The sequence below is a fragment of the Gymnoscopelus microlampas genome (assembly GCF_963454915.1).
Source record: "Gymnoscopelus microlampas genome assembly, chromosome: 22".
NCBI classification, from domain to species: domain Eukaryota; kingdom Metazoa; phylum Chordata; class Actinopteri; order Myctophiformes; family Myctophidae; genus Gymnoscopelus; species Gymnoscopelus microlampas.
In genome coordinates, this window is record NC_139959.1 from 8,900,225 (window position 1) to 8,916,339 (window position 16,115).

Genomic DNA, 16,115 nt, shown 5'->3' on the forward strand with positions numbered 1-16,115 from the left:
CCAGTAAAACCAGACAGGTTTCTTTTTTCTTACTATAGTTTTACTTACCGTACATTGTGTATACTGGCGAGTTAACGACAGGCAACGGCACTCACTGTAAATGGTTCATAAATCTGGTCTGGGATCTTTTACAATGGGCCAAATCAATATTGGTCTTTCCTATCAAGTCAACTGTGACCTTCCTTCCTCTCTGGGAACGGCAGTCAGTCCATTTGGATAATACATAAACCTAATGAAATGTTTTCTCTGTCCTTCCAACGAAACGGCTTTATGCTGCTGATCGATCCGGCTCCTTAATGCGTCGTAGGCACAAAGGCAACATACATATTTGGACTACAACTACGACAGCAAATCTCTGCCTCATAGTAGACATAATACTTCCTGTGAAAAGGGGGATTTGGTAAAGACCGACTTGGTATTTTTTTTACATAAAAACTATATCAAATCATGTGGATCACTTCATGTGGCCAGCTGGTGAATGATGTCCGTCATCAGTCGTCTACGACTGTAAATTTGGGCTAAGGTTTCAGCCTGGTCAGAGCCCAGTGGTGGAAGAAGTCCTGACATTTTTTACTTAAGTAAAAGTATCAATACTGCAATGTAGAAATACTCAGTAAAAGTACAGGATTAAAAATAAGTCAAAAAAAGTAAAAGTACAAAAGTATTCATCAAAATAGTACCAAAAGTAGAAAGTACTCAAAAATAGTAGATCTACAAGATCTACAAGATCACAAGCGACGCATCGACTTGTGATCTTGTAGATCCAAAAACTGTTACTTTTCAGCGACACATCGGCTATTTTCAAATGGCCGAAATGAATAGGGCAGAAGTGGTTAATGTATGTTTTGTAATAATTATCAAAATCTACAAAGTAACTAGTAATGTCAGAGGCCCATTGGCATCCATTATAAAATTAAATATTTAATATGTATAGAACAAAATGTGAAAATGAGTGGAGGAACTTCTGTGGCCTACTGGCAGTGTGCATACTCTGGCACTAATAGGTCCAGTGAGGGGGTGAACAAGCATTACAAACCAAAGCACTATCTGAATTAGATCCTCAGACCCGCATTGTGCTTCTAAAATTATCCAATAGACGTCTCTAAAAAATGACATGAAATGCTTTTGGAAATAATCTTGGTGCGAGTCCGGCTCCACTGGCAACAACAGTTAGTGAAAATTAACACATCATCTACCAGATTATCCCTTAAAAAAAGAGCAGAAAGCCTGAAACCGGGTGGACTGAAGGGTCAAGCCAAATACCCAGCTCAGAGTAATCTTACAGCCTGGCATTGTGGCATTGCAGCTTGCAGAGGGCAGGGGGTTTTGGGAGAAAGCTAGGATAAAGTCCAGTTCTACCATGTTTCCTGAAATGCATTTTGGCTCCATGCCAATGAGGAGGTCGTAAGAGAAATGTCTCAACTGACCCATAGCTGCATGGGTAGAGAGGCCATAGCTGCGAGGGTAGAGAGGTACTTGGGGGGGCCGCCATAGCTGCGAGGGTAGAGAGGTACTTGGGGGGCCGCCATAGCTGCGAGGGTAGAGAGGCCGCCTGGGAATCACAAGGTCCCCAGTTCGCGTCCTGGCTCCGGTCTATGTGTCCCTGAGCAAAACACTTAACCCTCCCCGAGCGCTGTACTAATAGCACTCACTGCTCCTAATATAGTTACAGGATGGATAAATGCGGAGGAGAGATTTCTTATATTCATTCTGCAGAGATTATTAATATTTAACAAAGAATTGACTGCAGTGCTAATGCAGGACAGATGCCGGATTGTATGCTAAGATACTGGGTATCAACTAAATACCAGTGATTATCACTGTAGCGTAATGTTCCCACTGGGATGCCAAAACTATCAGCGACCTGATAGGACACGCCCACTTTAAAACATGAAAATATCAGCCTTCCATCAGCTAACAGGAGAGAGTAATACAATACCAGTATCCAGGCAGAGCAGGAGAGTATAGTGAAACTGATGCAAATTACTTCAAAGTTTATATCCTGACCTAGTACCTAACATGAGCATGCGTTATGTTAGTAGCGTCTGGGGTCCTCACAAAAGCCAGAGTAGACGTTAAAATGACCCCAAACATGTTTGAAAGTGAAATATCCCTTTAACCCTAACCTCAAAATCACCTGCACGACAGTGTAGAGAGACAGGAAACCAAGGGCAGATAGAGAGGAGAGACATGTGAGACATGATAGGAGTCGGATTCAAACTCTGGTCCTCGCCGCTCACTGGGAGCATGTGGTCTACTCTGTTCACTGTACACTAACCCGCTCAGCCACCAGGCAGACCCCTTTTCTGTCTTTTTTTCCCAGAATGTAATTCTTTCCCTGACAAAAGGAGATTGTACTTTTACATGATAATAACCTGTGTGTCAGTAGTACAACTGTATGACAGCACTGTTATTATTATTACAACGGGTAGAATGAGCTGGCCCTGTGTTGTTTGCACGTGCCATGCATCAACCCCATTATCAGTGTGTGTGTGTGTGTGTGTGTGTGTGTGCGTGTGTGCGTGTGTGCGTGTGCGTGTGTGTGTGTGAGGACAGAGTGTCCTTGATGCGGGCGCTTGCACTGGGCCCACATGGTTGAGCAAAAGGTAGCCGGATCCATTAGGACGTTGCACTGTGTGTATGTGTGTATGCATGCTCTCTCCCAGGAGATGGACAGCCTGTCTCATGGACCGCTGCCTTTTTCCCTTTCCTCTCAGCTGTTTCCACTCGCGTCAATCAATTACGGGTGCTGGCACACCAGGCTTTCTATAGGCCTAATGGCATTTTTTCAGATCCGCCAGGACACGCGCGCACACACACACAAACACACAAACACACACACACACACACACACACACAAACACACACACAGGCCACCATGTATCACAGGTAACAGGAGGGTTCGTACATAATTGCCCCAGCACTCTAACACATCCTCTCCTGACCACCAGCCTAATGTTCCTCGTCCTCCCCTTACGTAACACACAGGCCTTCATTAGGTATGCTGTATTGACCGCAGCGAGGGAGGTAGGTTGATGTGGAGGTGGGGGGGGGTGAGCGAGCAGCAGTCACAGAGCCAAGGCTAGGAATGGGAACGAGAAAATGGAACGAGATGAAAGAGAGCAAAGGAGAGGAGCAAGATGTACCATGCAAAGGGAAGGCAAGGACAGACCGCAAGAGAGAGGGACAGGGTAGATAGAGAATGACATGGAGACAGAGAGAGAGAGAGGAGAGAGATAGATATGGAAAAGAGTTATAGAGATAAGGCTTGGTTTATAGTTGGTTGTGCGCCAGAGTCGCAAAACAGCCAATCTACAAGCTCACAATGCATCGCAGCCGATCTTGTAGATCGGCTATTTTCGGTGCGCGGTGCCGACGCGCAGCGAAGTATAACTGCTCTTTTACAGACTCGAGAGGAGTCTGATCTGTAACTGGGAACCCTGGAGTGCAGCGCTGTGGTCCATGGCCAATTAACACCACGCAGACACCCCTGGCTACAGTATATCTCATCACACCATGAATATTTAATCCTCTCCTCTGTACACCGCACGCCATTAGTGTGCTAGCCCTCTCTGCTGCTGATTTGCCATGTAACATACAGCGCTCGCGGGCCTTTCCCATTGACAGCATGCGCGGGATCTCCTGCCGCCGTAAATCAAAGATCTGCTTATTGTTTCACCTTGAATGTTCACCTAAATCAATTCCAAATGCATTCCCTGCAGGCTTGTAGCTAGCTAGCTAGCTCTGTGCTCTAGCCTTGGGGTGCACAGGGAGCTTGTAAAATTGACTTTTATGCGCCACAAACGTCCTCATAATCTTCATCAATCCAGTCGTGAGTTTAGCATTCTGGGCATGTGCAAGGGGCCTTACTTGTATATATATATTGTCCTTTATATAGGAGGATAGGCTGTATCATTTATAATGACATGGCCGAAAATAGGGCCGCCAGGTTGAACATGTAAATCACATGACTGTGTCAGTGATTGCCAAATGTTTTATTGTTACAAAATGTTGTCCTTTTTTAAATTCCGTAAACCATCATGTTGACCATTATAACATGAAGCTCTTGTAAGGAATTGGAAGCACTTACAGTCCCACACAACCACACAGCCCTGAGTTCTACTACGGACATGCTACAGAAGAATGTGAAGGTCTCGCACCATAGAGTCCTTTCCTGTTTATCTACCGAGACTCTGGCTGGGTGGAACGACCTCTGGCTTGCTTCTGGCACAGCACAGCACAGCACAGCACAGCACAGCACAGCACAGCACAGCACAGCACAGCACAGCACAGCACAGCACAGCACAGCACAGCACAGCTGCCTGTCGGGTATGTCTACAAGTTACTTTTCAGGACATGGAAAAAAAAGAAATCGAGCGGCGCGAGGCAGTCACAGGCAGTCAGCCTGTTGTTCTCCAAGCTCAATCACCCTCCAATCTCATTCGCTAACAAGCCAACACATACGCCCTCAATCCTAATTCTAGCCTCGCACTCTTTATACCACATGCTCTGCAGCATAGGTCAGCACAACACCTCTTCTACAGCTTGTCAGTGATCAAACTCCCTCCTTGCTCCTTGTGCCATTAACTGTAGTTCTTCTCGGTACGTTAATTGTACAGATTTCTGTGGATTGTATGGTGTAAATGTCATGACCATGTAATAACTCTGTATCTTAGGCTCTGCTTCAGGGGGTTCGTGATCTCAGATTCTGTGTCATGCTTGCGCAGATACATGTGAAGTGTCACAGGAGCAGAGTGACAGCGCCAAATTTAATGCAATATCACTGCAATAAATGGCTTATTTTGACAAAAGTTGTCTGACTGAACCTGTGTTCCAATGGATCCAATGCAGTCTTTATTTAGTCACAAGTTCATTGGTTCGACATCTACAGTAAAAAACCCACGGGCAGATTTTATCACTTTCAACCTGGTGTCCCTCTTTCCACCATGTCATTAAATTAAAAACATATTGGATCTGGGCTTGGCAAACATGAACCACTTAAGCCTATAATGTATATTCGAAAGTAGCAGATCTAGAAGTTCACAACGTGTTCGTATCACGAAGCCTTGTTAGCTTATAGATTTGCTATTTTTAAACTAAAGGACCCCTGGGGGTCCCCGGATCCCACTTTGAGAACCATGTGCCTTACAAGACATATTGTAAAATCAATAACACTTATCTTCTGCACAATAAGACGTGTTCACTGACTGCGGGCATCAACTCTGGAGCTTACATCAGCTAAGTACCGTAGCCCTCCATTAGTGATATGACCCGGCGCACAGAGAACATGTTTGGGTTTAACTTTGTGCCAGTATACATCAGCGGTATATGATGAGGTGGGTCGCTGTGAACCGCCACCCATAAAGCATTGCCGTCAGAGGGTGTACACTTCCCCTGACCCCCAGCTCTGCTCTGTTTCTCTCTGGCGGATAGACCACTGGGAAGTTATTTTGTAGCGCTCGTCTATCATGCAAAATGCCAGCCGGGGTGATCCATGCCAGGTTATCTGCAGTGCTACAGCCAAGTTATCTTTTTAATTACTGAGCAAGAGAGAGGTCGAACTCAGGGATATACATTAGCAACACTTTCTCTCTTCACTGGAGGAGTTACAGTACAGGAATATACACCTGTTAAAAACGACTGCTGTAAACTATAGCTAGAACCTCGGAGCTTACAGCCAGTGGGTGAGCTAGTAACGAATGTGTAAGCACCCAGTAAGAGTCAAGAAATCCATTTGTCAAGATGCTACCAGAAATAGATCACCGCGAACCATCCCCCTAAGGCAGAAACCACAGAGCGGCTCACCCGCCAACGATAATAGAACAATTTCACAGATCAGAGAAATGAATCATAACAGAGCCAGTCAATTTGACTGACTGTGCAATAGATATCTGATTGCTGTGCCTGTTGCACAGGGCCGGCCAGGCTGTGTTTATTTGTTTATTTGCTGCTAATCAGGGCCCAGGGCATGCAGGGCAGAGCGAGGCATGAGTCGCTGAGCCTTTGCTCTGATTAATAGTGAGGGTGTGCTTTCTCTCTGAGGCCCCTCAAGGCCCATCCTTCTTTCAAGCTGTAATCAACAACTGACACTGATCATTACTAAAGCCTCTTTCACATTATGAACTCGGGACAGCAGGGTATCAGGTTGGGACATGGCCCTGTCACACACTGAGCACACAGGAGACTGTCCCGTGTCAGACTAGCCTCGTGCCCAGCCTTACTCAACTGCGAAGAGAAAAGCCTGGTCACGACCTAATGCAGAGAGTGTCTGATGGGTCTGATTTTGTACCATTTTCTTATGGATCTAAAGTGTACCATTTTCCATTTGTATGTGTTAATATGGTTAAAAGTGTCGGTGCCTCTCAGGCAGCCTGCAACATTGTTTTGGTCTGATGGCCCCTTCAGCAAAGATAGCAGGCTAACCTTGTTGCCACACAGATTTGTTGTTATAAACTCTGTGCATAAATGTTACCCCAACCTTGGTTGCCCAGGAAACAGAGCCATTTGAGACATAACTGATGGCTGACGTGATGACGAAAGGCGTAACCCCACGTTATGTGTATATAAATAACTTTGTATCTCTGTTTGAACGTCAGAAGAATATATCTGGAACCATGCATGTCCAACGCTTGTAAGATCTCTTCTCTGGAATAAACCCAAATACTATTATAACACGTTTCCTTCCTCCGTTTATTGATGTAATTAATTCTTATCTGACCGATAGATATGGACCGGTATTTACTAGGAAAAATAAAGCTAACAGTGTCTATAGGGGTGGGACTTCCGGCGTCTTTATCGACCAATCACAACACTTGTTTCATTGGCGGAGAATGTAAACAGATTTGTAAAGCGTCAACTTCATTTCCTTGGGTGGAAATTCCAGTACTTCCGTTTAGACACTCAACCAGGCTAGGTGGCAACCAGACATGTTCTCATGAAACAGTTAATACTCAGTTTGGTAAGGCGATGGGGTGTCGCCAGGGTAAACGCACATGTTAGCTCCTTCCCTCCTTCACAGTGCGAGGGAGAGATGCAAGGATGAAATCCAATCTTTTTTTTATTAATTTCCTTCGACAGAACATGACAGATGAAAAATGTGCATATAGGAAATTAACCGGCAAAAAAAACGCTATAAGGGCTGTGTGAAGATGAAATCAGCCCATGATTGAATGTGTATATTTCATGAATGTTTGAGAAGCACTGTGGTAAAGCAGTGGTTCCCAAACTGGGGGTCGGGACCCGGTCCACAAATTATTTGGGGGGGTCCCCAGATGATTAGCTTAATGTGCAACATTGTTTTATCACTCAACAGTAAAACAAACCAACATACAGTATAAGTCTATACAGGGTATCTGCACATTTCTAAAGTGACAATTTATTCCATTAAGACCGGGAACGCATCTGTGCCATTTTAAGATTTCTTTGGCTATTCAAAAATAGCAGATATACAAGCTGGCACAGAGTGCTGTGCTATGAGCTTGTAGATCTGCTATTTTTTGTAGGATTGTGAAAATGTGGCCAATTTGTCCGATTCTCTAAATCCTAACAGTTTTTTGGGAAAAAACGTATGTTGCTATATCAGTGGTCCTCAAACTTTTTCATGTCAAGGACCCCCAAAATGATATGTATTTGGCCACAGACCCCCATCTCAAAATGTTTTGTTCCAGGGACCCCCCAGAAGCAACGATTTGAGTTACAAATGTTGGCTTTTTGAATAGCCAAAGAAATCTAAAATTCCCGGTCTTAAAACCTTTTTAACACCAAATTGGACAAATTGTCAAATATTACATTACGCACCTTGGCCTTGTCGAGCTGAGCCTGCGCCTGGCGCTCTGCCTCTCTGCGCGCTGCCTCCTTATCCTCCTCCAGGGACACATCCGAGTCTGATGGACGGCTGGTGTAGGAGTCGGCCGAACCCTGTCAGGACAACAAGCACAACCACATTGGATTAAAGCAAAATATAATCTCACGACAGTGTTGATAGGCCTAAATCCTAATGTGCGATTTGTGAAACAGCGTGAAAGGAGCCACCGCACACACTAGCGCTATGTTTCGTAACCAATTGGCAGAAACAGCAAACAAGTTATACCTATAACTGTGCTCTAACCCAAAATGCAGTTTTCTAAGCATTTTAGGAGTTTTGGGACATTCCCAGGCCCTGACAGTTCCGGCAAGAACTGTCAGCCACTTTCACCCCTGCCGCTACGCCAGCAGTCCGTGCCTTCCGTCGCTAGTTTGACAACTCCAAATACTCTTGTAGATTGCCTATTTTCGGTGCGCGACACGCATTCATAGAAGACATGCTCACTTCTACGGAATACAAATGACTGAAATCAGACGTGGCGACTTTAATCCATGCACAGCTCAGTGTTGCACGGCATGTATATTGGTCGTATAGCATTTGCTTTCATAGTGGTCGTTGCTCGGGGCGGGATACTGTCTTTGACACTGTGGGACTGTGTTCATTTTGTATTGGGTGCATATACTGTCTTACTCTGTATATCTGTAACTTAACTGCTGTGCTGCCTCTGGTGCCTGAATTTCCCCCGTGGGATCAATAAAGGTCTATTCTAAACCCTGGACTGAAGTATTAGAAGTAGTAATCTTCTGTTTCTGTAGCTGTAATGTGATGACAATAGTATGTCGCAGGTGCTTACCCCCAATCTAACCCTTGGATGCTGAGTGCCAAGCAAGGTACCATTTTTACAGTCATTGGGGTTAGCCAGGGTTAAAGTGCTTAATGGTTCTACAAAGCCCCAGTCATCTCAGGTCACCTGAACGCTGAACACGGAGAAACAAGCGAGGACACATAGCACTGAAGCACCATTCATACTTTTAGTGGAAATAGCACACCTAATAGCAGACCTACAAGCTCACAACGCGCTGTGGATGCTACGCGTTGTGAGCTTGTAGGCCTGCTATTTTTGGCGCCCGACACCATCGTGTGATGGAGCATAACTTTCGTTTAATGCTGTAAATAGCTCTCTTCTCCTGTAAATCACACTGTAAATCACGACATTGCTACACCCAAAGGGACATTTTACAAAACCACAAGAGCTACGGTAATTGGGTCCGTGTTGAATAATTAACGCTTCTTCTCTGCCTGACAAGGCAGCACGACAGCCAATCTCTGCCTACACACCACACACTCACACATATGCACGCATACATGCATGCACACAAATGAACGCGTGCACGTGCAAATTACTGCACACAAACATACACTGTACTCTCTCTCTCGGTCTCTCACACATACTCACACACACAACGCGACTTACATTCATTCACTGTTGTGATTAGAATTCAAACACTCAATTTAAACACACAAGCTGGTATTTACAGGCCGGGAAAACATTGCAAAAGTAATGTGCATGCGCACGCACGCACACGCACACACACACACACACACACACACACACACACACACACACACACACACACACTCAACATTGGCTATCATCTTCAGTTTAAAAGTGCCTTATTTATAATAACACATAAAAAAAGTGTTTTACACACAAAAATAAATACAATTATACAAGCTTAACTCTTTGCCTGCCACATCAACATTGTTCTGTTCGCGAGACAGATGGTCCAATTTCAGTTTGTTTCGTCTGCACAAAATGAGCAGCTTGACAAGAGGACGTTTTAATGAACCACACAAACCCATTTGGTGCAAATATCAGACCTACAAGATCACTATCACAACGCAACATGTTGTGAGCTTCTAGATCTGCTATTTTCTGTGAAGAGATTTGGAGTAGAGCAGTGGTTCTCAAAGAGGTGTGCAGGACCCTCTGGGTTCCTTGGTTGGGGGGGGGGGGTCTGTAACTTGGCAGTGTATATGGGTCCATTTGGTTCCATTTGTACACTCAGTTATGGGGGTCCTTGACAATAAAAAGTTTGAGAACCACTGGTGTAGAGGGAAATAAAGGTATAAAGGAGGTGGCCTAGCATAGACCCCTAGGGGATTCCCGTCAATGAAGGGTTTAACCACTTAAATCCCAGCATCCTTATTGGGGAAAGCTTTCACTGAAAATAGCTGCGTCGATCTGCGCTTTAACACGCTTGTCAATCTGCGAAAGCTTTCCCCACAATAACAGAAAAGACACTATAGAGCCCTGAGGGACTTACGTGGTTAACTAAGTAAGAGGTTCTCAAACATTTTCATGTCAAGGACCCCCAAATTGATATTTATCTAGGCCCTGACCCCCATCTGAAAATATTTTGTGTCAGGGACCCCCATGAAAGACTTGCCTTGTCAAAATGTTTCAAAAGTATTATTCTAAAAAAAAAATCCAGATAAAAAAAACTACAAGCTCACAACGCGACACAAGGTGACACAACGTGCCACGTTTTGAGCATGTAGATAGGCTATTTTCAAATAGCTGATGTAATAGGGTTAAACTGATTTTTGTGCTATATTAAAGCAGCACTATTTAACTTTACTCTTCTATCGCGGATTTGAACCCAGTTCCCTGCTCATGTGCTGAGTTTTTGTACTATTGAGCTAATAGAGCCTGCCTGCTTTTTGTACCATTGAGCTAACAGAGCCTGCCTGCTTGCTCAGGGCATACATTGAATTTTGAAAATTTGTGTCAGATCCTGTGTCTAGGTGAGACATGACCTTTGACACGATCTAAATGTCTCAATAGAAGAGCAGGGAGATAAAATACAACCACCCCAATATATAAGTTACATTGTATTAACATACTCTACCGTAAAGATTGGACAACATTACATTTTATTAATTTAAAAAAAAAAGGAACAAACCTTTTCAATCCCCCTGATTGAAGGGCGATCGAAGGGGGGCCCCTGGGGGTTCCCGGAACCCCACTTTGAGGACCACCCAACTAAAGGAACCGTGTTTAGCTTCAGGTCCTCACCTGCATATCTCTCTGCCTCCACCACCGGTGTCTCATTCATCTCACTGCACCATTATACTCTCTGCTGTGTCTGAGTTAAAAATAGCCTCCCTCACTCCGTGCCTGATTAGAATTACCCAGCCATGCCACACACACACACGCACACGCGCACACGCGCACACACACACACACACACACACGCGCGCACGCGCACATGCACACACACACACACACACACACACACACACACACACACACACACACACACACACACACACACACACACACACACACACACACAGGGAATGATCAAACCTCAACTCTTCCCAACGGCTGCATTACCATCGTTTAAGTATGATGATGAGGCCTGCGGTAGGTATAGCATTATTATAATAAATCATAATTAACTATTCATATCTATAGAACCTGTGTTCCATATGATGTCCGGCAGCCAAGCTCATTAACCCATTCAATCTGGGAACGCGTCTTTTGTGTCATTTTTTTATTTCTTTGGGCTATTAAAAAATAGCAGATATACATGTTCATATCGTGGCACCGAGTGCCGCGCTACGAGCTTGTAGATCTGCTATTTTTGAACAAATCGTGAACATTTGCGCGAATTTTTTATATATATATTTTTTAAGCGAACATTTGTAAAATATTTTGTTCCAGGGACCCACCAGAAGCAAAGATTTGAGTTACAAATGTTCGCTTAAAATATATATATATATTCAAAAATTTGCTCAAATGTTCAAGATGTTTCCAAAATATCAGATCTTGCCACACTACGAGCTTGTATATGTACTATTTTTGAATAGCCAAAGTATAAAATAATGGTTATAGCTCAAATCTAAAAATGACACAGATGCGTTCCCGGGTTGAATGGGTTAACTGTCTCTGTGTGTCTGATCTCGTCTACTTTGTACCTGCGACAGCGGACTATAAATACCTGGAAGGTTTATTTGAAAGCCAGCTCATTAACTATCCATGGGCTGGAGCATTCATCACATCAGGCTCATGAATAAGGCATTGTGTCCGCGCTCTCGCCTGGCTGCGCAGGCCAAAACAAAGTGACACTCGTTATGCAGTAGGTGTCATGTTTTTTGGCATCGTTAAAATCACAAAAACAACAAAAAAATCTGGGGGAGATCAAGCGCAAGACTGAGTTATGCTTTACAACTTACAGTACGATGGAGATATCATGCAAATGCGGTGAACAGGGCCCTCATTTGTACAATGGTCTACGTTCTGACTTTTTTTAAATAACAATTGTATGAAATTATTATTATAACTAAAGTTCAGGAGCAGACACAACAGAGACCTACTTTTTCCAACCTATTTAAACCAATGCCCTTTAAGACCTGATGCCGATTCTACAAATGCCTTCTAAATCAGTAGTTCTCACACTTTCAAGATTTTTCAAAAATGTTCAATGTTCATGTCGCAGTGCGGCATGAAGTGCGTATCTGTGTATCTTGCTTGTATATCTGCTATTTTTGAATAGCCAACACTAAAATCTAAAGCGACACAGATGCTTTCCCGGTTTTAATGGGTTAACCCCAGCGTCTCTATTGTCATGTCATTATTGGCAATTTATTCATTGAGCTGATCTACAAGTTCACAACGGGTCAGGATGCAACACATTGTGAGCTTGTATATCTGCTTTTTTTTAACACATTTTCGGAAATAGGGCTTCCATTCTCCCTTTGTCTCAGTTCTCCATTCAACCACAATTCATTCCCTAATATTCGAACCCTGATTTATCCAACTTCCTTTTACCCTGATTCATAGACCTTCCATCGGCTCTCATTACCCCCATCCACAGTTTGTACAGTATGTACAGTATAAACTCCATAGTAACATGCTTTTTGAGTAAAAAAAAACTACAAACATTACAACACACAAGGACACAGCTTCAACAAGTCCAGCAGCATACCTAGAGGTTAGGTATACATTGGATTCAAACGTACACAAACCCCTGTCAAGCTAGAGTAGTGCTTCTCAAAGTGGTGTCCAGGGACCCCCAGGGGTCATTGAAGGGCTTCCAAGGGGTTCCCAGCTAAATTAGTTCATATAGCGTCAAAATCAGTCACACCCCTTTAACACCATTTTATACTTCGGCTATTTGAAAATACCCGATGTAAAAGCTCAACGCCTCGTAATTAGGCCTGTCACAATTATTACATAATCGGCTAATCGCAATTATTTGAGATAATCGCAATTATTTTGTCATAATTGCCATAATAGTTTCCATGTTGAAAAAAGTTCATACATAAAAAGCAGAAAAGGCTGATCTACAAGTTAACAAGCTTGTAGGTCAGCTATTTCCGCAATTTGTACCCTTTTTTGGTGTAAAGTGTATAAATGTCAGTAATTCCTTTGTATAATTCAGTTATTTGACATATGAAAATTAAATTAAATTATTTTAGAAAAATGTTTGAATTCTCAAATTTTTAGAAAATATTTTAAAATAATAATAATTCATGACAATGTTTAGGAAACATAAAATAAAGGGCTTTTCACTCGCGACCCACGAAAATGGATCCACAACCCACAAATGGGTCCCGACCCACTGTTTGGGAAAGTGCGTTGGAGGACATGAGTCCAGTGGGTCAGAGCAGAGGGAGGTGATACTGTTTAAAGATCTGCCCACAACCTGACAGACATGAATGATAAGACAACACACTGCCCATCATCACTATCAATAAACAACCACACAGTACCACCCTGACCCCCACCAGGCACTGATTGATGGGCTGTAAGAATGGAGAAATAAACACACACACACACACACACACACACACACACACACACACACACACACACACACACACACACACACACACACACACACACACACACACACACACACACACACACACACACACACACACACACACACACAGTACCATAAACATACGCTCACATGCACAGTATACATGCACTGTACTGTCTATAAACACACAAATGCATGCATCTCTCTCTCTCTCACACAATACCATACCACCCATACGTATGCTTTCTCTCTCTCTCTCTCTCTCTCTGGCTGTCAGTGCTATGAGAACACACACAAAGACATATGGCAACCCGTTCTCACTCCCAAGGCGTCACATTTTGCCGCTCTGTCAGTAGCCCTGAAACGTCGGGTCACGGTATGCCATGGCGACGTCACATGTTGACATAACTATGAATAACCCTAACCTCACAAAAATATACCTAAACCTAACACTAACCCTAACCTCACAAAAACTGTACGGAGAGAGAAAAAAAAAGAAGAATCGCATCCACAGTGGGATTCGATCACAGGAGGTTGCAGTTAGCTAAGCGCTGCTACCAGGTCAGCCTCCGAGGCAGCTGACCTAACCCTGGATTCGAATAGTATTAGAAGCTCCAATACGTGCGTTTTGGTTTTTGTAGGGAGTGAAAATGACAGGGCGGCAATAACTGACGCCTATGTGTGAGAATGCGTTGGACATGGATGTAAACATACAGTACTTAAAGGTCTGCTTACACAGGCATCAGAGCTCTTGACGCGACCTCCCTTGGTTCGTTTCAGTAGTCGGATCCAGGTGGCCTTCATCAGCCACACTGGTCATACAGTGGTCTGTTCTGCCCACCTGACCCCCCCACCCACACCCACCCCCACCACACTACTGCTACTAGTACGAAAACTATTACTACTACTAGTATTACTACTGCTACTAGTACTACAACTATTACTAGTTATTACTACTATTATTAATACAACTATTTTAACTACTGCTACCACAACTAGTACTGCTACTAGTACTACAACTATAACAGCAACTACTACTGCTATTAGTACGCTGCTACTGCTACTACTACCACTATTGATAACCAATACTGCTATTCAACTAATACAACTATTACAACTACTATTGCTACTGCAACTAGTACAACCACTACTGCTGCTACTACTACTAGGCTACAACTGTTAAAACTACTACTACTGCTGCAACAACAGCTAACTGGACCGCAAAGTCCAACACAATGGCTACAGGTGCATTTGAACCTAAATGGCTAAATGCCCAGCCGGTATCCTAACGCACCAGGCGCCACAAATGACGCCAAAACAAACAGGTCTGGAGGTTTGTGTCCTGGTACTACTACTGCAGCTACAGTACGGCTAGCTCGGTCGTTACTGCTGCAAGTGCATACAGATCCACATCTACTGATGCTGTTGCTGCTACTGTTGAAGATGGGGAATCCACAGGAGCTCTCTTCCACCACGTGCATAATCTCTCACTCGCTCGCTCCTCCGTCTGCCCTGGAGACTCGTCCCCCTGCAGCCTGCAGGAGCAGAGCGGTGAGGCGGTCACTGCAGCCTGCAGGTGGCTCCTCGCTGGCTGTTAATTCTCCCTTCCCGTAACGGCTCAAGCTTCGGCTCCAGCAGCCCCCCAAGCTTCACTCCTGCCGCATCACCGCCATGTGGTACCACAGCTCCTCTGTTGCCATGATGATGATCCTCCTCCACAGGAGAGGAAAACAGACAAGGCGTGCGGCTTGTTGTTGTCGTCTTGTCTGGCTGGTGGTGGTGGTGGTGGCCGGCGGCGGCGGCTTTTGGCAGAGCTTCTCTGTATGCATCCAACAGTGCTTGCTTCTGTTGCCGTTGACGTGAATCGAGCTGTGGTGGTTGCTTGGCTGCTGCTGCTGCTGCTAGCGCTGGTTCTCAGGTGCTGCTGTTGCCAAGCGCTGCAATGCTTGCTGTGTGTCTATGCATGCCTGTCTGTGTGCTGTGCATGTCCTGCACTCTCTCCTTCACAGCCTCCCCCCTGTGTATACCTCTGTGATTCTCTCTCTCTCTCTCTCTTTCTCTTTCCATCTCAGCCTACCTCTCTCTCTATGCCTCTACCCACAGCCCCCCTTCTCCACCTCCACCTCCTCCCTCTCTTCTTCTCGTTTTCTTTTTTTCAGTCACCCCTCATAGTCCTTCCATCTGCTCATAGCTCTCTGCTGTGACCGGTGCCTGGGCTGGCATCCTGTGCTTATTTACTTGTCCTTAGTGGCACATGCGTGTGTGTGTGTGTGTGTGTGTGTGTGTGTGTGTGTGTGTGTGTGTGTGTGTGTGTGTGTGTGTGTGTGTCAGTAGATTGGATCCCCCCCCCACCGCTCATGCTCATGAAGATACGCCCCAAACACAAACACATGAAGACGCACACGTACAGAGTTTTTTTCTTGATATGTTTGTCAGTCCATGAATCATGCACACCTCTCCTTCTACTCAGAGGCGAG

The 16,115-nt window shown here is 44.5% G+C and overlaps 1 protein-coding gene across 3 annotated transcripts in view; it reads right to left on the reverse strand.

Moving 5' to 3' along the window:
- The window catches only part of cacnb2a (calcium channel, voltage-dependent, beta 2a), a 117,733-nt gene that overhangs the window by 28,143 nt on the left and 73,475 nt on the right, over nt 1-16,115 (reverse strand). For all 3 annotated transcript variants that reach the window (XM_084049001.1, XM_084049000.1, XM_084049002.1), the window contains one exon: nt 7,798-7,917. In XM_084049001.1, the coding sequence (XP_083905127.1) occupies nt 7,798-7,917 (120 nt within the window). The remainder of the gene's footprint in view (nt 1-7,797; nt 7,918-16,115) is intronic.